The following is a 25,004-nucleotide window of genomic DNA, read 5'->3' as shown; positions in this document are numbered from 1 at the left end:
AACCCCTTCAGTTTGGTAACAATCTTTCACATCCAAATATGCCCCCTCCAATACAAAGGGTTACAAACGTAGTTACACATATTTCTATGCCCATGTCCCCAACGTTTTTATAAATAAATGATATGACATAATAGGTGAAAATATTTTCTCAAGGAATAAGACCATACTAAATCCTCCATTTCTCATCTTGCACAAAAGTACTCATTTGTCAGGAGTGTGTCGTAGAAATGTTTTATACACATAAAAGATACACTAGCAGCCCTGGCCAGGGTGGCTCCGTTGGTTGAGCATCAGCCTATGCTCTTAGAAGTCATTGGTTTGATTGCCCATCAGGGTACAGGCCCTGGTTGCAGCTTGATCCCGGGTAGGGGGCAAGCAGGAGGCAGCTGGTCAATGTTTCCTCTCCCTCTCCCTCTCTCTCTAAAATCAACAAAAACAGCCGAAACCGGTTTGGCTCAGTGGATAGAGCGTCAGCCTGCGGACTGAAGGGTCCCAGGTTCGATTCCGGTCAAGGGCATGTACCTCGGTTGCGGGCACATCCCCAGTAGAAGATGTGCAGAAGGCAGCTGATCGATGTTTCTCTCTCATCGATGTATCTCTCTCCCTTCCTCTCTGTAAAAAATCAATAAAATATATTTAAAAAAAACCAACGTAATAACGGACTCTGAGTGCACAGACACTGGATCTAGACCCCACCTGTAGGTAAGAGAAGTTTGGCTGCCCGCGCCCAACCCCAGCAGCTGAACCCTAAGCACCTAGTCCAGCGGTTCTCAACCTGTGGGTCGCCAACAATGAAAATACATCCTGTATATCAGATATTTACATAACAATTCATAACAGTAGCAAAATTACAGTTATGAAGTAGCAACGAAAATAATTTTATGGTTGGGGGTCACCACAACATGAGGAACTGTATTAAAGGGTCGCAGCATTAGGAAGGTTGAGAACCACTGACCCTAGTCTATCATTGAATATAAGTAGTAATCAGTTAGCAACTGCTCCAGCTGGGGCTGAAAGTGCCTGATGGGCAAGGCATCTTCCTCCTTGAAACAATTAGCTCATGAAATGTCAAATACTTTGTCCTTACCAACTTAATCGTTCACAATTAGCTCACAATCAGACCACACATGCTCTCTCCATGAACTTTCCTTTTCTTTTCAAGATACACTCACAGTCTAAAGATACCAGAAGAAATTTGTTTCAGGAACAAATTTACTGAGTGACAAATAACCATCCACACAGGAAGAAAAAAGTTGGTGAGGCTGGAACTAAATAACAGACAGATTCATCAAATGGTTCAGAGAAGGGCCTAGTTTTCCTAAGAGTCTGATTCCAAAGTCAGAAATGGGACACTGGAGTGTGAAAAGATGGCACATGAGACTCCTCCATTAGAATTCCAAAACGATGGTAACTTAGGTTCAGGTCCAGTCAATTCAAAAGTCATAACAATGCTTGAAGATGAAGGGAACAAATTCATCCTAGGACCCTCCAGCTCCAGATAAGATCAGTCTACTTCTTCAATGGTGGGGCCCGTGGCAGCCCTCCCAGGTGCGCGCCCAGTCCCACAGGCGGGCCCGGTGCATCCCTCCTGGTAGAGTTTTGTAATGACTGGGTTACACACCTGCTCCAGTTCCTTTCTCTTGTGATCAAACTCATCTTTCTCAGCCAGCTGATTAGCCTCCAGCCACGAAAGAACCTCACTGCATTTATCCAGAATTTTCTTTTTATCAGACTCACTAATCTTACCCTTCAAGCCTTCATCACTCACAGCACTCTTCATGTTAAAAGCATAGGATTCTAAGGCATTTTTTGCAGCAATTTTCTCTCTCTGGATCTCATCTTCAGCTTTATATTTCTCAGCATCCAGAACCATGCGCTCGATGTCCTCCTTGCTCAGGCGGCCCTTGTCATTGGTGATGGTGATCTTGTTGGCCTTGCCGGTGCTCTTGTCCATGGCGGTGACGTTCAGGATGCCATTGGCGTCGATGTCAAAAGTCACTTCGATCTGAGGAACTCCCCTGGGTGCAGGAGGGATTCCAGTCAGGTCAAAGCGCCCCAGCAGGTTGTTGTCCCTCGTCATGGCCCTCTCGCCCTCGAACACCTGGATCAGCACCCCCGGCTGGTTGTCCGAGTAGGTGGTGAAGATCTGTGTCTGCTTGGTGGGGATGGTGGAGTTGCGCTTGATCAGGACCGTCATCACGCCCCCGGCTGTCTCCAGGCCCAGCGACAGGGGCGCCACGTCCAGCAGCAGCAGGTCCTGCACGTTCTCAGACTTGTCCCCCATCAGGATGGCCGCCTGCACTGCCGCCCCGTAGGCCACCGCCTCGTCCGGGTTGATGCTCTTGTTGAGGTCACGGCCATTAAAGTAGTCCTGCAGCAGCTTCTGCACCTTGGGGATGCGGGTGGAGCCCCCCACTAAAACAATGTCATGGATTTTCGCCTTATCTATCTTGGCATCTCGAAGAGCCTTCTCCACAGGCTCCAGCGTGCCCCTAAAGAGGTCTGCACACAGCTCTTCAAACCGGGCTCTAGTGATGGACGTGTAGAAGTCGATGCCTTCATAAAGTGAATCAATTTCCAAGTTGGCCTGCGTGCTGGACGACAGGGTCCTCTTGGCCCTCTCGCAGGCGGTGCGCAGCCGCCTCACGGCTCGCTTGTTCTGGCTGATGTCCTTCTTGTGCTTGCGCTTGAACTCCTCCACGAAGTGGTTCACCAGCCTGTTGTCAAAGTCCTCCCCTCCCAGGTGGGTGTCCCCGGCCGTGGCCTTCACCTCAAAAATCCCATCATCTATGGTCAGGATGGACACATCAAATGTGCCTCCACCCAGATCAAAGATCAGGACCTGTCGCTCGCCCTGACCTGCTTTATCTAAGCCATAGGCAATGGCAGCAGCTGTTGGTTCATTGATAATTCTTAGCACATTGAGACCTGCAATCACGCCTGCATCCTTGGTGGCCTGGCGTTGAGAGTCATTGAAATAGGCTGGCACAGTGATCACAGCGTTGGTGATGGAATGGCCCAAAAAAGCCTCCGCAGTCTCCTTCATCTTAGTCAGCACCATAGAGGAGATTTCTTCAGGGTAGAAAGCCTTTTTCTCCCCTTTGTAGGATACCAATACTTTGGGCTTGCTTCCTTCACTGATTACTTGAAAAGGCCATAGTTTCATATCTGATTGTACTACAGGATCATTAAATTTTCTGCCAATCAGGCGTTTAGCATCAAAGACAGTGTTCTGAGGATTCATGGCTACCTGGTTCTTGGCCGCGTCCCCGATGAGCCGCTCGGTGTCAGTGAAGGCCACGTAGCTGGGGGTGGTGCGGTTGCCCTGGTCGTTGGCGATGATCTCCACCTTGCCATGCTGGAACACGCCCACGCATGAGTAGGTGGTGCCCAGGTCGATGCCGATGGCCATTCCCTTAGCAGCAGCCATGGTTTTCCGAGGCCTGTTGAGAAAAAGTGAGATAAAGTCTTGGTAGAGTACTTCTTTAGTCTATGTATTATTTTTAATTGTGCTAAGATACACATTAGTGCAATTTACCATTTGAACCATTTCTAGGTGTACAGTTCAGTAATAAGTTCATGCACATTGCTGTCCAACCAATCTCCAGAACTCTTTATCTTGCAAAAACTGAAATTCTATGTCCATTAAACAGCTTACCATCCCCTACTCCCACCAGCTCCTGGAAATCACCACTTTTTTTTTTTTCAGCTATGCCTCAAAATTTTAATAAGATGCCCTCTACACACATTTGCTACTAAAAATTGCAACAGCACATCAAAAAATTTGTTACAATTCAAATATGTACAAGAATAAGGTGTATACCTAAATTGACTTCATGTCATAATTCTCAATGATAATACCATTAGAAGGATCTCCATGTAATAGTCAATAGCTACAGCTACATTTAAATCTTGGGCCTCCTGATTGATTCAGATACGTGGTATATAATAGCCTCAATCCTTGTCATCCTTAATCACAACCTTTCTTTCATTTCTTTCCGAACCCTTGCCACTGTCTTCACTCCACATCTCCTCTTGCCTTAACTCAGCCCCAGCCCGGACCCCTTGAAGTTTTTTCTGTGTCCTGCTGTTGGGGCGAACGTTTTGGCGGAAAGGAATGTAGTACTAGGGTTGAGAGTGAAGTCACTAAGGTTCTTTGCTAGCACTTCTGAGACAGCCTGCGTGCCAGCTGAATCTTCTTCATCGGGCATCTGAGAAAACTCCCGGGCCGACGGTGGGTTGAGCTGCTCTGGTGAGTCCATTGGAAGTCTAGTTTCGGCCTCAAGTTCCTCCTAGATTCTGTCCCCAAAGAGTTCAAGCAGAAGGTGATGCTCAAAACTCTCAAACTGCTACAAAGCAGCCCGGAAAGAACTGTATCGCCCAAGCACAGGAAATTCCCAAGTCTATAAATCACCACTTTCTGTCTCTGAATTCAACTACTTTGGATAGCATGTTAGTGGAATTATACACTATTTCTCTTTTTGTGACTGGCTTATTTCACTCAATATAAGTTCGTCCATGTTATAGCATGTGTCTGATTTTCCCTCCTTCTTAAGGCTGAATATTGCATTATATATCCACATTTTATTCATTTACTCCCTCCGGGAACTCTTGGGCTGCTTCTACCTCATGGCTACTGTGAATAATGCTGCCATGAACCCCGGGTACAAGTATTTTTTTTTTTTTTTTTTTTTGGTGTACAAATATCTCTTCCAGCCCTAACTGGTTTGGCTCAGTGGATAGAGCATAGGCCTGCGGACTCAAGGGTCCCGGGTTCGATTCAAGTCGGGGGCATGGGCCTTGGTTGCCGGCACATCCCCAGTGGGGAGTGTGCAGGAGGCAGCTGATCGATGTTTCTAACTTTCTATCCCTCTCCCTTCCTCTCTGTAAAAAAATCAATAAAATATATTTTTTAAAAATCTCTTCCAATCTCCCATGCTTTTTAAAAAAAATGTTTATTGATTTCAGAAAGGAAGGGAGAGAGAGACAGAAACATCAATGATGAGAGAAACATTGGTCCGCTGCCTCCTGCACGCCCCCTACTGGGGATGGAGCCTGCAACCTTGGCATGTGCCCTTGACCTGAATCCAACCCAGGACCCTTCAGTCCGCAGGCCGAGGCTCTCTCCACTCAGCCAAACCAGCCAGGGCTTCCATGCTTTTTGGAGAGACAGACAAAAGCATCTTCGTGGGAAGGCAGTGGGTGTCACTGTTTTCAATTTTCACAGGTCCTGAGGCAATTGCCCTGTCCTCTGTCTCTGATGTACTTACTCTGAGGGTGACTCCTGCTGGACTCGGACTATTCTACCTCCTGGTCTCTGCAGACACAGTAATCGCCGCGCTTGGGTTTCTGCCTCCCTGGGCTCCTCTCCCCTCCACTGGGGATTTGCGGGAGTGAGTCAGGGGAGGTGGCGGCTCAGGCAGCCTCTTATGTCTAACCTTTTACCTGAAACAATCCTGCTCTCTACGGACAGTAACACACCACTCCTCCGCCCCTTCCTGGCGGCTGAGACCATCCCGCGCCCCGAGCTCCTCAAAGCACCCCCTCCCGCGGCTGGCCACACGCCACACCTCAGACCAGAGGGCCTTCCAGGACGCCCCAGACCAGGACCCACCCGTTACCCCAGCCTCCCGGGTCACCTGTTCTCCCGTCGCCTTCGCTCCAGTTTGGTAACGTTCGGACTGCGAAGCCCCAGTCGGTGGGAACTCCCTCAACATCGATGGTGCGCAGCCGGTGTCCCCCACCCCCCACCCGCCCGCCCGCCCGAAAGCTTTGAGCGGCTCAGGCCTCTCATCCCGCTTCCAGACCAGCCATGAGGTCAGAGGCCGCCGGTCCATTGTAACGCGGCTGCGGGGAGTGGCGTCAACACCGCCACCCGCTCCCGCCCCTTCCCAGCGTCATCACTGCCACCGCCCGGCCCCCCCACTTCCCTGGGCCCCCCCTCGCCGGGCCCCTCAAACCCATCGGCTCCGCCTCCCCCCGCGCCCCCGCCCCGCCCCGCCCCAGACCTGCGCCAGCCCAGCAAACCCCAGAAGAGTCTGGAGAGTTCTGGGAGGGCGGCACCCAGGACGCTGATTGGGCCGAGGGAGCCCGGGGGCAGGGCGCGCGGGGAACCCCCTGGAATGTTCCCGACCCGCCGCCCGGCAGAGCCCGCCGATTGGGCGAGCGGAGGGGGAGGGCGGGGCTCGGTGGGGAACTATAAGCCCGGCGCCCGCCGCGCCGCAGCAGCGAGCCCGCCCCGACCTGCCAGCTCCGCGCCCTCCGCCGACCCGCAGCCCCGAGGACCCGCCGCCGCCGCCGCCGCCGCCGCCGCCCGCCGCCCGCCGCCCGCCGCCCGCGCTCAGGCTCCCGCTTCGGAACAGACCGAGCTTCTGGTTCCCGTCGCCGACCCGACCGGGACCGCCGCTTCCAGAGAGGCCCGGACCGCAGCGCGCGGCGAGGGAGCAGGCCGCCGGCATGGCTAAAACCACGGCCATCGGCATCGACCTGGGCACCACGTACTCGTGCGTGGGCGTGTTCCAGCATGGCAAGGTGGAGATCATCGCCAACGACCAGGGCAACCGCACCACCCCCAGCTACGTGGCCTTCACCGACACCGAGCGGCTCATCGGGGACGCGGCCAAGAACCAGGTGGCGCTGAACCCGCAGAACACCGTGTTCGACGCCAAGCGGCTGATCGGCCGCAAGTTCGGCGACGCGGTGGTGCAGTCGGACATGAAGCACTGGCCTTTCCAGGTGATCAGCGACGGCGACAAGCCCAAGGTGCAGGTGAGCTACAAAGGGGAGACCAAGGCGTTCTTCCCCGAGGAGATCTCGTCCATGGTGCTGACCAAGATGAAGGAGATCGCCGAGGCGTACCTGGGCTACGCGGTGACCAACGCGGTGATCACCGTGCCGGCCTACTTCAACGACTCGCAGCGCCAGGCCACCAAGGACGCGGGGGTGATCGCGGGGCTGAACGTGCTGAGGATCATCAACGAGCCCACGGCCGCCGCCATCGCCTACGGCCTGGACAGGACCGGCAAGGGGGAGCGCAACGTGCTCATCTTTGACCTGGGCGGGGGCACCTTCGACGTGTCCATCCTGACGATCGACGACGGCATCTTCGAGGTGAAGGCCACGGCCGGGGACACCCACCTGGGAGGGGAGGACTTTGACAACAGGCTGGTGAACCACTTCGTGGAGGAGTTCAAGCGCAAGCACAAGAAGGACATCAGCCAGAACAAGCGAGCCGTGAGGCGGCTGCGCACCGCCTGCGAGAGGGCCAAGAGGACCCTGTCGTCCAGCACGCAGGCCAGCCTGGAGATCGACTCCCTGTTCGAGGGCATCGACTTCTACACGTCCATCACCAGGGCGCGGTTCGAGGAGCTGTGCTCGGACCTGTTCCGGGGCACGCTGGAGCCCGTGGAGAAGGCCCTGCGTGACGCCAAGCTGGACAAGGCCCAGATCCACGACCTGGTGCTGGTGGGGGGCTCCACCCGCATCCCCAAGGTGCAGAAGCTGCTGCAGGACTTCTTCAACGGGCGCGACCTCAACAAGAGCATCAACCCGGACGAGGCGGTGGCCTACGGGGCGGCAGTGCAGGCGGCCATCCTGATGGGGGACAAGTCTGAGAACGTGCAGGACCTGCTGCTGCTGGACGTGGCGCCCCTGTCGCTGGGCCTGGAGACAGCCGGGGGCGTGATGACGGCCCTGATCAAGCGCAACTCCACCATCCCCACCAAGCAGACACAGATCTTCACCACCTACTCGGACAACCAGCCGGGGGTGCTGATCCAGGTGTTCGAGGGCGAGAGGGCCATGACGAGGGACAACAACCTGCTGGGGCGCTTCGAGCTGAGCGGCATCCCACCGGCCCCCAGGGGCGTGCCCCAGATCGAGGTGACCTTCGACATCGACGCCAATGGCATCCTGAACGTCACCGCCATGGACAAGAGCACCGGCAAGGCCAACAAGATCACCATCACCAATGACAAGGGCCGCCTGAGCAAGGAGGACATCGAGCGCATGGTGCAGGAGGCCGAGAGGTACAAAGCCGAGGACGAGGTCCAGCGCGAGAGGGTGTCTGCCAAGAACGCCCTGGAGTCCTATGCCTTCAACATGAAGAGCGCCGTGGAGGACGAGGGCCTCAAAGGCAAGATCAGCGAGGCCGACAAGAAGAAGGTGCTGGACAAGTGCCAGGAGGTGATTTCCTGGCTGGACTCCAACACGCTGGCGGAAAAGGAGGAGTTTGAGCACAAGAGGAAGGAGCTGGAGCAGGTGTGTAACCCCATCATCAGTGGACTGTACCAGGGGGCGGGAGGCCCGGGAGCTGCTGGCTTTGGGGCTCAGGCCCCCAAAGGCGGTTCTGGCTCTGGCCCCACCATCGAGGAGGTGGATTAGGAAGCCTTTCGCAGATTGCTCATGTTCGTTAGGAGAGGGATGGGATGCAGGGCTTTGCGTTGCCTTAAGTATTTGCCTTTCTTCAACTCTGAGCTTGGGATTGCTTGTAAAGTTGAACTGTGTTTTTTTGTGAAGTTATGAACTTGCTTTTTTCCCCTTGGTGAAATGTAGAGATGCCTTTATACTGCCATCTTCTGTCCTTTTTTGTAATACTCATACCAAACTCGGTTTTTTTCCAACTGTTTACTTCAAAGTAAATAAACTCAAAAAAAGTTGAGCGATGTCTTGTCTGCCTCTGTTTTATTTTGAGGTCAGAAGGGTCTGCATAGTTTGTGTTTTTTTATAAAATCTGAAATCAATGGTAATTTGCCTCTTAGAAAAGGTTAGGACAAATAAGGGGATTAATTGCATTGTGATCTCTTTCTTTTAGACAAATGGTATTCTTAGGAGATTTTTAAAAAAATAAACCTGCTTGGAGGCAGCCAATGATTCTCTCTCATCATTGATGTTTCTATCCCTCTCTCTTCCTCTCTGAAATCAATAAAAAAAATTTTTAAAGAATAATAATAAATTAAACCTGCTTATTTACAGTGGGTTGGGTTTGTGGGTCCACATAAAATAAGGGCTACTGGCATGGGTACCTCAAGATGGGTGGAGAGGTTTGACCCCATGTAAGGTGCCTCAAAAGGGACTTGGGGTTATTCCCCAAACAGGCAAAGGAGAGGCAGTTAGATGGGAAGGTCATGGCTAGTAATTTCTGTAAGTACATCTGATATATCAAAGCCCTGATATTTAATCTGGATTCAACATCAAAGAGAAAGCGAGGCTTAAACCAGCAGTGAGGAGATGTGAGTTCAAGCGCTGGCTTACCCAGTCATGCACAAGTGCATTAGCCACTCTGATCCCTACTTCTTATATTTATTTTATTTTTTGTTCATTCTCACCTGAGGAAATTTTTTCATTGATTTTTTTAGATGGGGTGGGGGGGAGAGAAACATAATTTGAGAGAGACACATCAATCAGCCCCCTCCCACACATGTCCCAGCCAGGGCTGGGGATTGAATCTGCAACTCAGGTACCTGCCTTGACCAGGAATCAATCCTAAGACCCTCCAGTGTGCTGGCCCATGCCCTAACCATTGATCCACACAAGCCAGAGCTACTTATATTTTTTATTTTTTTAAAATATATTTTATTGATTTTTTACAGAGAGGAAGGGAGAGGGATAGAGAGTTAGAAACATCGATGAGAGAGAAACATCGATCAGCTGCCTCCTGAACACTCCCTACTGGGGATGTGCCCGCAACCAAGGTACATGCCCTTGAGCGGAATCGAACCTAGGACCCTTGAGTCCGCAGGCCGATGCTCTATCCACTGAGCCAAACCGGTTAGGGCTACTTCTTATATTTTTTAAATGAAAGGGTTTGGCTGATACCTCAGCTTATAGTTATTTATGAAAGGATGCTGAGATAGAAATGCCACATTTCTAGCAGTAGCTAACTATACTTTAAGTGCACCGCTGAGTTCCTTACAGAGGTGTCATTGAGAATTGGGTGCCTGAGCAAGGACTCCAGTGTCTTAGTGCTTTTATGTACCAGGTACTGGGGCCTTTTGTGTTTACTAACCCTCATTCCACCACACTGAGTTTAGGTAGTATTTGACTTTCACGGGTGAGCGTATGGGGAAACTTAAAAGTACTGGCTTAACTAAAATTATTTAAAGGTTAAAAATAAGCTCCAGTTCAGCAAAGATGTTGAACCTGGACTCCTACCCAGGTTTCACAGGCTTTTGCCATGCTGCCCCTAGCCCACAGGGCTTGTTGTGCATGCCTGCTTCTGGGTTATGCCTATGTTTCACAACCAGTGCCCCTTTTACCTTCACTCTACACAGCCCTAAACCATTATGCCAGATAAGCAGTAAGATTGATGACCACGGTTTGGTATTCGCTAATTGAGAAGAGAGGGAGAAATTTGCAGTCCTACACTGGGAAGTCTTTTAAAGGCTTCTTTCCCTTGAAGATGCTTCATGTCCTAGCTGCTTGCATCCTAGAAGTCGTCCCCTCCACAGCCTCCTTGTTGGAAAAGGCCTGGCATGATCCTTAGGCTTGGGGAAAGAGCCCCTTTAAAAAGCATTTGCATTTTGGGGTTACAAAGATGATTTAGAACTAGATTGAAATGATAGTTGCACAACATTGTAAATGTACTAGGTACTAGTGAATTGTACACTTGAAAATGTGTGTTTTTTTTAAAATATATTTTTAATTGACTTCAGAGAGGAAGGAAGAGGGAGAAATAGAAACATCAATGGTGAGAGAGAATCATTGATCGGCTGCCTCCTGCACGCCCCCTACTGGGGGTTGAGCCCGAAACCCGGGCATGTGCTCTTGACCAGAATCAAACCTGGGACCGGACCCTTCAGTCCACAGGCCAACGCTCTATCCACTTAGCCAAACCGGCTAGGGCAAAAATAGTTATTTTATGTTATGTGAATTTCACTTCAACAATAAATACAGTAAAAAAAATTGTATCAACATTCCATAAGAGCACTTTGTGAGCTTATGTATACCTCAAAGCCAACCAAGCCTTTCACTAAATACTTGCCTTTGAAGAAAATCCAGTATCAGGGAATGGCACATACAGGTAGACTTTGCTTTTAAGTTTGTAAGTGGAAATCTAAGAGGTGCTTAGGCTTCCAGGCTAGCTTATAAAAAAGCACAGCTAACCTCAGAGTAGTTGAACTGGAGCACCGTGGACACGTAGCTACTCATCTTCCTGGGGACGTGCATTTGCAACAGGACCCTCGGAACTGCAGGAGCATCTGTGACTGTCACTGCAGACAACAGTGACTTTTCAAGCCAGCTTGGGGTGGAGGGAGGGAGGGGGGTGGAAAAGGATAGAGATGGCCAAGGACCTACCAAACACCTTTGTTAAGAAATAGAGGTTGGGCCCTAGCTGGTTTGACTAGGTGGATAGAGCGTTGGCCTGCAGACTGAAGGGGCCCAGGTTCCTTTCCAGCCAAGGGCATATGCCCGGGTTGTGGGCTTGATCCCCTGTTGGGGGCCTGTAGGAGGCAGCCAATCAATAATGCTTTCTCATCATTGATGTTTCTCTCTCTCTCCCTTCCTCTCTGAAATCAAGAAAAATGTATTTAAAAAAGAAGAGAGAGAGAAATAGAGCTTGGCCCTAGCCAGTTTGGCCAATGGCTAGAACATCGGCCTGCAGAGTGAAGGGTCCCAGGTTTGGTTCCTGTCAAGGGCACATGCCCCCGTTGCAGGCTCGATTCCCAGCAGGGGGCATGCAGGAAGCAGCCGATCAGTGATTCTCATTGACGTTTCTATCTCTCCCTTTCCTTTCCTCTCTGAAATCAATAAAAATATATTAAAAAGAAAAAGAAATAGAGCTTCGGGAAATCTGAAATAACCTTGGAGAAAACAACAGTTCCTAGAGCTAGATCAGTAAAGGTTATTGAGTAGGTGTTTTATTAAGAAATAAATATAGCCCAGCTGGTGTAGCCCCGTGGTTGAGCATCAAGCTATGAACCAGGAGGTCACAGGTTCAGTTCCCAGCCGGGCACATGACTGGGTTGTGGGCTTGATCCCCAGTAGTGGGCGTGCAGGACACAGCCAATCAATGATTCTCTCTTATCATTGATGTTTCTCTCCCCCTCTCCCTTCCTCTCTGAAATCAATAAAAAAAATATATAAAAAATATGGGGGAGCCGAAACCGGTTTGGCTCAGTGGATAGAGCGTCGGCCTGCGGACTGAAAGGTCCCGGGTTCGCTTCCGGTCAAGGGCATGTACCTGGGTTGCGGGCACATCCCCAGTAGGAGATGTGCAGGAGGCAGCTGATCGATGTTTCTCTCTCATCGATGTTTCTAGCTCTCTATCTCTCTCCCTTCCTCTCTGTAAAAAATCAATAAAATTATATTTTAAAAAAATATGGGGGAGGTTAGGGGTTTATGGGGGTGATGAGGACACATTTGTAATACCTTAACTAATAAAAAATAAATAAATAAAAATATGTGCCTCAAGAAAGAAGTTATTGATGGTTCTCTCTCATCATTGATGTTTCTATCTCTCTCCCTCTCCCTTCCTCTCTGAAATCAATAAAAATACATTTTTTTTAAAAAATGCATAAAACATACCCAAACAAGATTATTTTATAAATGTGAAAGAAGTGGGCTTTTGGTTAAAAGTGGAAGCTGGGCTATTTCGGGTGAAGAGCGCTGCTGGCGATTTCTCAGGGGGATCCCTACCGTAGCAGTAAGAACCCATGATTATCACCCTCCACGCTAATTAGTCGCCCTCAACATGCCTGACGGTGCAGTTCAGTGGACAGCACCCCACCACCGTCGCCCTGTCCCAGCACCGCTCATTGGAAAGGCTGGGCAGGGGAGCCGGAGCGGGCCCCGCGGGGAGGGGGGTTCGGCCCACAGGGGGGCGAGTGCGGAAGAGAACCACTCCCCCCGAAGGTCCCCACGGGAACGGGGAACGGGGCGAGAGGCGGCGGGGAGAAGCCAGCGGCCCCAGCCCCGCCGGCGCGCTCGCTGGGCCCGTGGGCACCTTCCATTCCGCGTCTGGCCACCCCATCCCTCTGGCTCGGGGGAGTTACAAAGCTTCCCAGTGGTTTTGTCTGATGCACTAGCTGGCGCGAGAAAGAAAGCTCTCCTTTTCTCGGCTCCTTTAATCACGTTTTTGGGGGAAGTAAAACTTAAAAAACACAAGACCGGGTGAGCAGCTTGGTGGCCAGCGCGCCCGGCGGGGGCGGAGGCTCCTGGGGGGTTCGGGCTGTGCCCGGAACTTTCTGGAGTTTTCTGGCCGCGCAGGCGGAGACTGGCTCCTAGCACACGCCTCTACCAGCAAACGCCGCCACCCGAGACTCCCTGCCCGCACCCCGCCCGCAAACCTGGAGCTGAGTCAGGCGCTACAATTAACTGCGGGGGGGGGGGGGGGGGGGGGGGGGGCGGCCCTGGGGCCCTGAGCCAGCGCCTCCCCAATCCTGTCAGCAGGGACGGGCAGGCGGGCTGGCAGAAGCTGGGAGGGTGGGAGCTCGTGGGGACTGCCCTGAGTCAGCCCTGACCAGGAGGGAGACCTGGCTGGTCACTAGATGCCCGCAGGGTGCCCCTAGCGCGCAGGTCTCTGACAACTCCCTTCTCACTCCCTCCTCTGACGGCTATTTTTAGAGAAGGAAGCCATTGGGCCAATGTGCCAGTACTGGGAGGATTTCAAACAGGGAGTGTAAGGACGTGTCGGCTCAGGCACTGGCTCTGGGATGACCTGTCTGTAGGACCAGACCAAGCCTCTGAACTCCCATCCTATGTGCTCATCTTCGAAAGTGAAAAGATTTGGCTGAAAGTCCTCTGCCTAGAAAGCTTAAGATCGTCCCTACAATAATCCAGAAGTAATGCCATCGTCCTAGTACCAGTCCCCAGCCATGTAAGTGCCTCAGTAAGAATGATTGAGAGGTCAGACCTGACAGAGAATAGGGGACCCCCAACAAAGGGAGAAGGCAGCAACTTTTGAACACTATTTCACAGGCACTAAAGGCCTATAATCCTGTCAACCATATTTGTACCATCTCGTGAAACAGATGTTAACTCTATTATAGAGATACTAGAGCCGAAACCGGTTTGGCTCAGTGGATAGAGCGTCGGCCTGCGGACTGAAAGGTCCCAGGTTCGATTCTGGTCAGGGGCATGTACCTGGGTTGCGGGCACATCCCCAATAGGAGATATGCTGGAGGCAGCTGATCGATGTTTCTCTCTCATTGATGTTTCTAACTCTCTATCTCTCTCCCTTCCTTCTCTCTCCCTTCCTCTCTGTAAAAAGTCAATAAAATATATTAAAAAAAAAAAAAGAGAGATAGTAGAGCCCCAGGGGTCCCGCGGCCTGGCCTGCAATCCCGTGATCCGGGCCCTCTCACCCAGTCCCAATTGGGGCCCATCAGGGCCGGCCACAGGAGGTTGGCTGTGGGAGAGCACTGACCACCAGGAGGCAGCTCCTGCATTGAGCATCTGCCACCTGGTGGTCAGTGTGCATCATAGTGACTGGTTTACTGGTCATAATGGCCGCTTACGCTTTTATATAGAGACTAGAGGCCGGGTGCACAAAAATTTGTGCACTCGGGGGGGGGGGGGGTCCCTCAGCCCGGCCTGTGCCCTCTCGCAGTCTGGGACCCCTCGGGAGATAACGACCTGCTGGCTTAGGCCTGCTCTCAGGTGGCAGAGGGCAGGCCCAATCCCCAGGTGCAGCCCCTGGTTGGGCTCAGAGCAGGGCCGATTGGGGAGTTGGGGCACTGCCCCCTGTCATGCACAGAGCAGGGCGTATTGGGAATTGCGATGCCACCCTCAGTCACGCTCAGGGTAGAGCCGATTGGGGGGTTGGGGCACCGCCCCCTGTCACACTCAAGGCAGGGTCGATGGGGAGGTTGCGGCGCCACCCCCTGTCACACACAGAGCAGGGCCAATCAGGGGGTTGGGGCACCACCACTCTCACACTCAGGGCAGGGCCGATGGGGAGGTTATGGCTCTACCCCATCACACACAGAGCAGAGCCTGTGGGAGGGGTGGGGGGGGGTTGGAGAGCTCTCCCCTATCAGGCACAGAGCAGGGCCGATCAGGGGTTTGGGGCGCCTTCCCCTGTCATGAGCAGAGCAGGGCTGATAGGGAGGTTGTGGCCCCGCCCCCTGTCACACACAGAGCTGCAGGGCGATCAGGGGGTTTGGGCGTTGCCCCCCGTCATGCTGATCCCGGTGCCAGGGAGGCATATTACCCTTTTACTATATAGAATAGAGGCCTGGTGCATGGGTGGGGGCTGGCTGGTTTGCCCTGAAGGGTGTCCTGGATCAGGGTGGGGGTCCCCACTGGGGTGCCTGGCCAGCCTGGGTGAGGAGGGGATGATGGCTGTTTGCAGCTGGTCACACACCCTTCAGGGTAGGGGTCCCCAATGGGGTGCCTGGCCAGTCTGGGTGTGGGGCTGAGGGCTGTTTTCAGGCTGGGGGTGACTGAAGCTCCCCACCGCTCCTTTTTTTCTTTTCTTTTTTTTTATTCTGGGCCAGCTTTAGCTCTGAGGCTTGGCTCCAGCTATTAGGCCTCCAAGGCTGAAAGGTTTCTGGCCTTTGCTTACACTGTTGTGAATCTGCTGGCTGAAGCCCGGTGGTATTTGTTACAGTTTCTTAAACTGCCCGCTCAGAGGCCGGCAGCCGCAGGCGGGGAACGTTGGCAACCAAGCCTCATGTTAGCTTCAAGCTGCCTGGCTGCCGGCCGCCATCTTGGCTGACAGTTAATTTGCATATCTCGCTGATTAGCCAATGAAAATGGCAGTCGTATGCCAATTACCATGCTTCTCTTTTATTAGTGTAGATGTGTAATTTAGTTAACTTCTGAATACTTAATTGCTAAAACATGAAAAACTTCAACAAGGTAGTAGAGTTCAGATGCAAACTCAGGTCTCCCCACCCCAGGTTTTTCTCCCCCATGCTGCCAGAAGTCCACAGGGTCTCCAGGTCATTGAAGTTAACTGAAGTCTTTGCCGTTTGGTTGTTAAAAATGCCTGACCCTAGCCCAGCTGGCTTGGCTAAATGGTTGACCCATGAACCAAGAGGTCACAATTCAATTCCCAGTCAGGGCACATGCCCAGGTTGCGGCTCGATCTCCAATAGGAGGTGTGCAGGAGGCAGCCGATCAATGATTCTCTCTGATCATTGATGTCCATCTCTCTTTCCCTCTCCCTTCCTCTCTGAAGTCAATTAAAAAAATAAAAAATAAATAAAAATGCTTGGCTCTAGGTTTAATATCAGTTATCTCCTTTGCTTTTTTTCTGGATAAATAGTATCATACCATTTTTTTAATATATTTTTTATTGATTTTTTACAGAGAGGAAGGGAGAGGGATAGAGAGTCAGAAACATCGATGAGAGAGAAACATCGATCAGCTGCCTCCTGCACACCCCTACTGGAGATGTGCCCACAACCAAGGTACATGCCCTTGACCGGAATCGAACCTGGGTCCTTTCAGTCTGCAGGCCAACACTCTATCCACTGAGCCAAACCGGTTAGGGCTCATACCATTTTTTAAACTAATAAAATTGAAGAAAAATGGTACTGTTTGAGAAACTAGGAAAAAGAGCGAGAAGAAAATATATCTTGTAACTACGGAGAAGGGCCTCCCTCCCCCACACTTCCTGCGGCAGGCAAGAGCGTTCCTGGCACTCCCTCTCCAGTCCCCCACCCTTAAGAGGACTCCTCAGCCCATCCAGCTTGGAGAGCCTGAGCCTTACTCCTTCTACACACCAATCCTGATAAAAACTGGACGAAAAAGGGGGCTATGCAATAATTCTGGCAAGCTCGGGGGCTGCCCATGGCAGCCCTGACAAGCTCAGTGACCAAAAGTAACCACACAGGATGGTCTGATCACAAATTCCTAACTGGGCAGGTCACAGCAGATAGGCATGTCTCAGGCCGATAGCTTCTAGCTTCTTTAAGGGAGTTCCGTCCACTGTTCTTATACATCTAAGACAACATACTTGTGAAATGTCAGTAATTTTCTTTTTTAAAAATATATGTATATAGGTTTTTAAAAATATTTTTATTGATTTCAGAGAGGGAGGGAGAGGGAGAGATAGAAACATCAATGATGAGAGAGAATCACTGATTGGCTGCCTCCTCCACACCCCCCATGGGGGATGGAGCCCGCAACCCGGGCATGTGCCCTGACCAGGAATCGAACTGTGACCTCCTGGCTCATAGGTTGATGCTCAACAACTGAGCCACGCTGGCTGGGCTGTGACTAGGTTCTTGCCATGGGAAGCATCAGTGTATAAGGAAAAAATTAGAGAGACCCTCTTCCTGTCAGGAAATAGAAAACAAATATATCTAGAGGTTTAGGTTTCCAGGTCAATCCACAGAGATATTTTCAAAAAGTGGTTAAGCGCCCTACCCGGTTTGGCTCAGTGGATAGAGCGTCGGCTTTCGGACTCAAGGGTCCCGGGTTCGATTCCGGTCAAGGGCATGTACCTTGATTGCGGGCACATCTCCAGTAGGGGGTGTGCAGGAGGCAGCTGATCGATGTTTCTAACTCTCTATCCCTCTCCCTTCCTCTCTGTAAAAAATCAATAAAATACAGTAAAAAAAAAAAAGCTACAGCGCAGTTGACTCCAATTCATGGAAAACAGCATGTCTAGTGGCTTTCTTCCTGCTATCCCACCAGTAGTAAGATGTGAGCCCCTGTCACCATTCCTTCCTGCCAGAGAGTAGAGACAGTGCTGCCCTTTGCTTCCAACCAATAAGGAAGTATTCCAGCCCTCGCTGGCTGGGCTCAGTGGATAGAACTTTGGCTCTCAGACTGAAGGGTCCTGGGTTCGATTCCGGTTGCAGTCTCAATCCCCGACCAGGGCCATGTGGGATTCTCACATGGATGTTTCTGTCTCTCCCCCTCCCTTCCATTCTCTCTAAAATGGGGGTTAATGGGAAAATATCCTCCAGTGAGGATTAACAACAACAAAAACTTTAAAAACACGGTATTCCAAATTGCAGATTTGTAGAGAAGGAAGGAGAGAATCCAGACTGCAGCTGGCAGCATCTGATGGTGAGGAAGCTGAGAGGTGGAGGTGGTCGGGTGACTTAAGGGTCCCCGTAAGTGTTCATACATTGGGCAGTTAAGATGGAAGTTTGAAGAATTCCCAGTCAGATTATATAAAGAAATAGAAAATTCCTTAGGTTTGACTCTAGACTAAGGAGGCGATTCATTAGGGAGCTACAGCTGAATGTAAAAAAAGGTTACTATTAAAAAAAGAAAAAGGCCCTAGCCGGTTTGGCTCAGTGGATAGAGCATCGGCCTGCGGACTCAAGGGTCCCAGGTTCGATTCCGGTCAAGGGCATGTACCTTGGTTTGCGGGCACATCCCAAGTAGGGAGTGTGCAAGAGGCAGCTGATCGATGTTTCTCTCTCATTGATGTTTCTGACTCTCTATCCCTCTCCCTTCCTCTCTGTAAAAAATCAATAAAGTATATTTAAAAAAAAAAAAAAGAAAAAGAAAAAAAAGGTTACTACTTGCACACACACACAGCATCTTTCTTTTTTTTTTAAGTCAGCTCTTGATATGATAAGTGCTTTAAGTTTATTTTATTTTAAATATATTTTATTGATTTTTTACAGAGAGGAAGGGTGAGGGATAGAGTTAGAAACATCGATGAGAGAGAAACATCGATCAGCTGCCTCCTGCACACCCCCCACTGGGGATGTGCTCACAACCAAGGTACATGCCCTTGACCAGAATCAAACCTGGGACCCTTCAGTCCGCAGGCCGACGCTCTATCCACTGAGCCAAACCAGTCAGGGCGTCTTTCTTTTTTTTGTTGTTAATCCTCACCCAAGGACATTTTTTCCATTGATTTTTTTTTATTCCTCAAAGAGTGAAAGGGAAGGAGGGAAGGAGTGGGGGGGAGAGAAACATCAATGATTGGTTGCCTCCCGACGTGCCCTCACCAGCCAGGCATCCGGGGCTCTACTGGCAGCCCAGGTATGTGCCCTTGACCAGGAATCAAACCTGAGACCCTTTGGTGCTTGGGCTGACACTCCAACCACTAACCCACACCGGCCAGGGCAACACACACACACACACACACACACACACACACACACACACACGGCATCTTTCAAGCAACCTTTTGCAACATTACTTTAGATCAGCTTGAGTAAATCATAACTAGCCTGGCCGGTGTGACTCAGTGGTTAGAGCAGCGGTTCTCAACCTGTGGGTTGAGACCCCTTTGGGGGTCGAACGACCCTTTCACAGGGGTCACCTAAGACCATCGGAAAACACATATATAATTACATATTGTTTTTGTGATTAATCACTATGCTTTAATTGTGTTCAATTTGTAACAATGAAATTGGGGGTCACCACAACATGAGGAACTGTATTAAAGGGTCGTGGCATTAGGAAGGTTGAGAACCACTGGGTTAGAGTGTTGGCCCAGCACCAGCACCTACGGGTATTTGGTTTATTCCTGGCCAAGGGCATGTATCCAATGTAACCAGTTGACATTTCTCTCTCTTTTCCCCTGGCTCCCCTCTAATCTCTCTGAAAAGCAAGGAAAAAAAATCCTCTGGTGAGGATTAACAACAACAAAAATAGCGCAGTAGGCCTGGCGGGGAGGGTGACGCTGGAGGGAGTCAATGGGGGGAAAAAGGGGGTATTCATAATACTTTCAACAATAAAGATAAATTAAAGAGAAAGAAACAGCAGAATGTCCTTGGCTTCAAATAAGAGGTGTTCTGATGGTGTGTGTGAAATGCCAACTGAGCAAGGTGTTCAAAAGCAAGACTCCTTCCCTTCTTTAAAAACTGCCTCCTCCCACGTGCACGCTTATGTGTTCTGTGCTGTGCTCAAGACATGTGGATACAGGGGGTGGGGCAGGCAAAAGGGGGTAAACGGGATAAATGGTGGCAGAAGGAGACTTGACTTTGGGCGAACACACTATATACAGAGGATGTGTTATAGAATTATACACTTGAGACCTACATACTTTTATTAACCAATGTCACCCTCACAAATTCAATTTTAAAAGATACATGTGGGTGTGCCCTGTCCGGGGGGCTCCGTTGGTTGGAGCATCCTCCTGTACATCGAGAAGGTTTCGAGTTCTGTTCCAATCAGGACACATAAGTGGGTTTCGGGTTTGATCCCCAGTCGCCAGAGGCAATCCATTGATGTTTCTCTCTCTCTCTCTCTCTACCTCTCCCTCTTTCCCCCTTCCTCTCGCTCTCTAAAAATCAATAAAAACATATCCTCGAGTAAGGATTTAACCAAAAAAATACATGTGGCTAAAGCAACAAGTCTTTTCAATGGATTGTGAACCCCTTACTTTTGCTTTATTTTTTAATATATTTTTATTGATTTCAGAGAGGAAGGGAAAGGGAGAGAGAGAAACATCAATAATGAGAGAGAATCATTGACTAGCTGCCTCCTGCACACCTCCTACTGGGGATGGAGCCTGTAACCCAGGGATGTGCCCTTGACTAGAATCGAACCCGGGACCCTTCAGTCGACAGGCCCACACTCTATCCACTGAGCCAAACCGGCTAGGGCCTTACTTTTGCTTTAATGTCCCTCACATTTTCATTTCAGGCGCCTCACAAGGGGTCCTGATGCCCAAAAGGATGAAGAAGAAAAAAAGCCGAAATAAATTACCGAATGTGCCGACTTTAAAACAGTAGGGAGGGCCATGTGCAGTTAAGTGGGAATGTGGGATAAAATAGCCAAGTGGGTGGATTACGTGCGCCGCAAATAACCGGAAGCTTTAGAGCAGCTGGAACTGGAACCTGGGTCCCCCCAGCCCCTCCCGCCTTACTGGGTGATTCCCCACCTGTTACCTTAAAACTGGCTGCCTGCCAGCCAGCTGTGCCATGATGCTGTTACATATATATGTATATTTTATTGTTTTCAGAGAGGATGGGTGAGGAAGGGAGAGAGAGAGATCAATGAGAGAGAATCATTGGTCAGCTGCCCCCGCAAGCCCCCTCCTGGGGATCCAGCTGGCAACCAGGGCATGTGCGGGGACTGGGAATTGAACCTTCACCTCCTGGTTCATAGGTCCACAACCACCTGGCCAGATGTTAAGAGAACTGAACATCCCCGCAGCTCACCTCCCCGGCAGACTCACCATTGCATTTATTTTAAAATCGGTGGAGGGCCTAGGGCTGCAGGGACTCTGGGGTGAACCCTGGGCCTAGCCACCCGCAGGCTGAAGCAGGAATGGGGAAGGCAGAGAGGAGGGAGGGGAGAGGCTGGGCCCGAAGGAGTGAGAGAGAAGCCCGAAAGGCCTTAAAGACAAAGTCTATAGCAAAACATGTTTCTTTCTCTGGCCCCGGACAAAGGGGAGAGACTGGGCGTGAACCGGGGCACCGGCGGCGGACCCGCCCGGCCTTCCTCCCCGCCTCCCCCCAGGCCCCCCCAGTACGTTCCCTCTTCCAGTTTTAAGAACTGCCAGTTCTGGGAGGTGGGCTGGGGCTGGGAGGAGGGGGTAAGGGGAGAAAAACCGGATATGTCTGTAATACTATCAACAATAAAAAATGTATTTAAAATAATAAAATATGGGGGGAAAAGAGCTGCCTATTTGCCTGATTACTTCTCTTTGGAAATTTAGATGCCCCGCCCCCAGATATTCCGTGTAGATTAAACTTGATGTCAAACCGGTACCGCATGATCGCTTTTCTGCTTCCCATTTAAAGACAAGCAGGGAGACACCGTGAGGCCCCGGCGATCCTCCGGCAGCCGCCGCGGGCTGCGGGGACCCGACGAGCAGCCCCCGACGCTCCCGTCCGTCAGGGCCGAGGTCCAATCAGAGTCCCTTTGGCCCGCACATGCCCCGCCCTCTTTAAGAGATTCGGGAAGTTTCCTATCTTTAAACCAACAACCGGTTTGAGCGCCACCGCCCCCTACCCCCCGGGGCGGGTCCGGGACCCACTGAGAGGGCGGTGGCAGCCCCCTCACTTCCGAGCGCCGCCCCGCCCCCTTGGACGCGCCCCTCCCGGGACCCAGAAGAGTCTGGAGAGTTCTGGGAGGGCGGCACCCAGGACGCTGATTGGGCCGAGGGAGCCCGGGGGCAGGGCGCGCGGGGAACCCCCTGGAATGTTCCCGACCCGCCGCCCGGCAGAGCCCGCCGATTGGGCGAGCGGAGGGGGAGGGCGGGGCTCGGTGGGGAACTATAAGCCCGGCGCCCGCCGCGCCGCAGCAGCGAGCCCGCCCCGACCTGCCAGCTCCGCGCCCTCCGCCGACCCGCAGCCCCGAGGACCCGCCGCCGCCGCCGCCGCCGCCGCCCGCCGCCCGCCGCCCGCCGCCCGCGCTCAGGCTCCCGCTTCGGAACAGACCGAGCTTCTGGTTCCCGTCGCCGACCCGACCGGGACCGCCGCTTCCAGAGAGGCCCGGACCGCAGCGCGCGGCGAGGGAGCAGGCCGCCGGCATGGCTAAAACCACGGCCATCGGCATCGACCTGGGCACCACGTACTCGTGCGTGGGCGTGTTCCAGCATGGCAAGGTGGAGATCATCGCCAACGACCAGGGCAACCGCACCACCCCCAGCTACGTGGCCTTCACCGACACCGAGCGGCTCATCGGGGACGCGGCCAAGAACCAGGTGGCGCTGAACCCGCAGAACACCGTGTTCGACGCCAAGCGGCTGATCGGCCGCAAGTTCGGCGACGCGGTGGTGCAGTCGGACATGAAGCACTGGCCTTTCCAGGTGATCAGCGACGGCGACAAGCCCAAGGTGCAGGTGAGCTACAAAGGGGAGACCAAGGCGTTCTTCCCCGAGGAGATCTCGTCCATGGTGCTGACCAAGATGAAGGAGATCGCCGAGGCGTACCTGGGCTACGCGGTGACCAACGCGGTGATCACCGTGCCGGCCTACTTCAACGACTCGCAGCGCCAGGCCACCAAGGACGCGGGGGTGATCGCGGGGCTGAACGTGCTGAGGATCATCAACGAGCCCACGGCCGCCGCCATCGCCTACGGCCTGGACAGGACCGGCAAGGGGGAGCGCAACGTGCTCATCTTTGACCTGGGCGGGGGCACCTTCGACGTGTCCATCCTGACGATCGACGACGGCATCTTCGAGGTGAAGGCCACGGCCGGGGACACCCACCTGGGAGGGGAGGACTTTGACAACAGGCTGGTGAACCACTTCGTGGAGGAGTTCAAGCGCAAGCACAAGAAGGACATCAGCCAGAACAAGCGAGCCGTGAGGCGGCTGCGCACCGCCTGCGAGAGGGCCAAGAGGACCCTGTCGTCCAGCACGCAGGCCAGCCTGGAGATCGACTCCCTGTTCGAGGGCATCGACTTCTACACGTCCATCACCAGGGCGCGGTTCGAGGAGCTGTGCTCGGACCTGTTCCGGGGCACGCTGGAGCCCGTGGAGAAGGCCCTGCGTGACGCCAAGCTGGACAAGGCCCAGATCCACGACCTGGTGCTGGTGGGGGGCTCCACCCGCATCCCCAAGGTGCAGAAGCTGCTGCAGGACTTCTTCAACGGGCGCGACCTCAACAAGAGCATCAACCCGGACGAGGCGGTGGCCTACGGGGCGGCAGTGCAGGCGGCCATCCTGATGGGGGACAAGTCTGAGAACGTGCAGGACCTGCTGCTGCTGGACGTGGCGCCCCTGTCGCTGGGCCTGGAGACAGCCGGGGGCGTGATGACGGCCCTGATCAAGCGCAACTCCACCATCCCCACCAAGCAGACACAGATCTTCACCACCTACTCGGACAACCAGCCGGGGGTGCTGATCCAGGTGTTCGAGGGCGAGAGGGCCATGACGAGGGACAACAACCTGCTGGGGCGCTTCGAGCTGAGCGGCATCCCACCGGCCCCCAGGGGCGTGCCCCAGATCGAGGTGACCTTCGACATCGACGCCAATGGCATCCTGAACGTCACCGCCATGGACAAGAGCACCGGCAAGGCCAACAAGATCACCATCACCAATGACAAGGGCCGCCTGAGCAAGGAGGACATCGAGCGCATGGTGCAGGAGGCCGAGAGGTACAAAGCCGAGGACGAGGTCCAGCGCGAGAGGGTGTCTGCCAAGAACGCCCTGGAGTCCTATGCCTTCAACATGAAGAGCGCCGTGGAGGACGAGGGCCTCAAAGGCAAGATCAGCGAGGCCGACAAGAAGAAGGTGCTGGACAAGTGCCAGGAGGTGATTTCCTGGCTGGACTCCAACACGCTGGCGGAAAAGGAGGAGTTTGAGCACAAGAGGAAGGAGCTGGAGCAGGTGTGTAACCCCATCATCAGTGGACTGTACCAGGGGGCGGGAGGCCCGGGAGCTGCTGGCTTTGGGGCTCAGGCCCCCAAAGGCGGTTCTGGCTCTGGCCCCACCATCGAGGAGGTGGATTAGGGGCCCTACCTTATCTTTTTCATATTTGTCTCAGAGGGGACCTGAGGACCTTGCTGTGACCCTGTATGTGTGTTGTTTTTAAACTTTCAGTTCAATCTAAAGTTAGATTAACATGATTAACTTGCTTGTTTGTATTATTTCTTCTTGCTATAACCAATGTGTCCTCTAGAATTTTTTGCATGCAGTGTTATTTGGTTCTCTAGGGTGTCTTTTCTCTCTTAAATGAGTCAACACTGCCACCCTCTGTCTTACTTTTTGAGGGGATGGGGACTTTGTAAACAGATCAAAAGTCATGGGATTTTTTTATAGTTTGTAAGTTAAGGATGAAAAATAAAATGTTAATAATTTGTGCCTGTTTTTATTTGGGAGGTTAATGGGCTCTTCTGAAATACCTGCATTCCATAGACAGTGACAGGGACAGTACTTCTGAAGAAAGCACATATTAAAGGCCATGGCTTTTTGTGGGGGCTTAATTCTAGGTGGTAAATGACATCGCTGTCAGAAAATGAAAATTCTAGGTGACCATTTTGATTGGGATGGGATTGTTATAGAGGAAAGTAGGGACTGGAGCAGCAAAAGGGGTTTGGGTAGAAGAGGTTGGTGTGTTTAAAGGCCGAGTTCAGAGGGGTTTATGGGTCCTCACTTGCACTTAGTGGTCAAAGCTTTTCAGTACACACTTCTGACCTGTGAGTCTTCCAATCTTTTGTTTAGGTTACACAGTAAGTACATTTGGGGG

At 52.2% G+C, this 25,004-nt stretch overlaps 3 protein-coding genes across 3 annotated transcripts; 2 read left to right on the top strand and 1 right to left on the bottom strand.

Moving 5' to 3' along the window:
* Positions 1-1,184: 1,184 nt before the first annotated feature.
* Positions 1,185-5,751, bottom strand: LOC118679620 (heat shock 70 kDa protein 1-like). The gene is made up of 2 exons (XM_036356575.1): positions 5,640-5,751; positions 1,185-3,443 (listed from the first exon to the last, which is right to left on the bottom strand). Exon 2 carries the CDS (start codon positions 3,428-3,430, stop codon positions 1,505-1,507), a length of 1,926 nt encoding a protein of 641 aa, XP_036212468.1. The 5' UTR covers positions 3,431-3,443; positions 5,640-5,751; the 3' UTR covers positions 1,185-1,504.
* Positions 5,752-6,310: 559 nt separating this feature from the next.
* On the top strand, positions 6,311-24,615 carry HSPA1A (heat shock protein family A (Hsp70) member 1A). Its single transcript, XM_036356287.1, has 2 exons — positions 6,311-8,373; positions 24,260-24,615. The coding sequence occupies exons 1-2, from the start codon at positions 6,457-6,459 to the stop codon at positions 24,266-24,268; spliced, it is 1,926 nt and encodes a 641-aa protein (XP_036212180.1). The 5' UTR covers positions 6,311-6,456; the 3' UTR covers positions 24,269-24,615.
* LOC118679507 (heat shock 70 kDa protein 1) lies at positions 22,182-24,615 on the top strand. Its single transcript, XM_036356289.1, has one exon. It carries the CDS (start codon positions 22,343-22,345, stop codon positions 24,266-24,268), a length of 1,926 nt encoding a protein of 641 aa, XP_036212182.1. The 5' UTR covers positions 22,182-22,342; the 3' UTR covers positions 24,269-24,615.
* Positions 24,616-25,004: the final 389 nt, after the last annotated feature.

Source organism: Myotis myotis, unplaced genomic scaffold (assembly GCF_014108235.1).
Source record: "Myotis myotis isolate mMyoMyo1 unplaced genomic scaffold, mMyoMyo1.p scaffold_m19_p_26, whole genome shotgun sequence".
NCBI lineage: Eukaryota > Metazoa > Chordata > Mammalia > Chiroptera > Vespertilionidae > Myotis > Myotis myotis.
Note: the sequence above shows the minus strand (reverse complement) of the source record. Positions and strands in the feature narration are given on the sequence as shown.

Excerpts from the sequence above, each read along its gene's own strand:
- LOC118679507 (XM_036356289.1), top strand. The coding sequence starts at position 22,343 with ATGGCTAAAACCACGGCCATCGGCATCGACCTGGGCACCACGTACTCG.
- HSPA1A (XM_036356287.1), top strand. The coding sequence starts at position 6,457 with ATGGCTAAAACCACGGCCATCGGCATCGACCTGGGCACCACGTACTCG.
- LOC118679620 (XM_036356575.1), bottom strand. The coding sequence starts at position 3,430 with ATGGCTGCTGCTAAGGGAATGGCCATCGGCATCGACCTGGGCACCACC.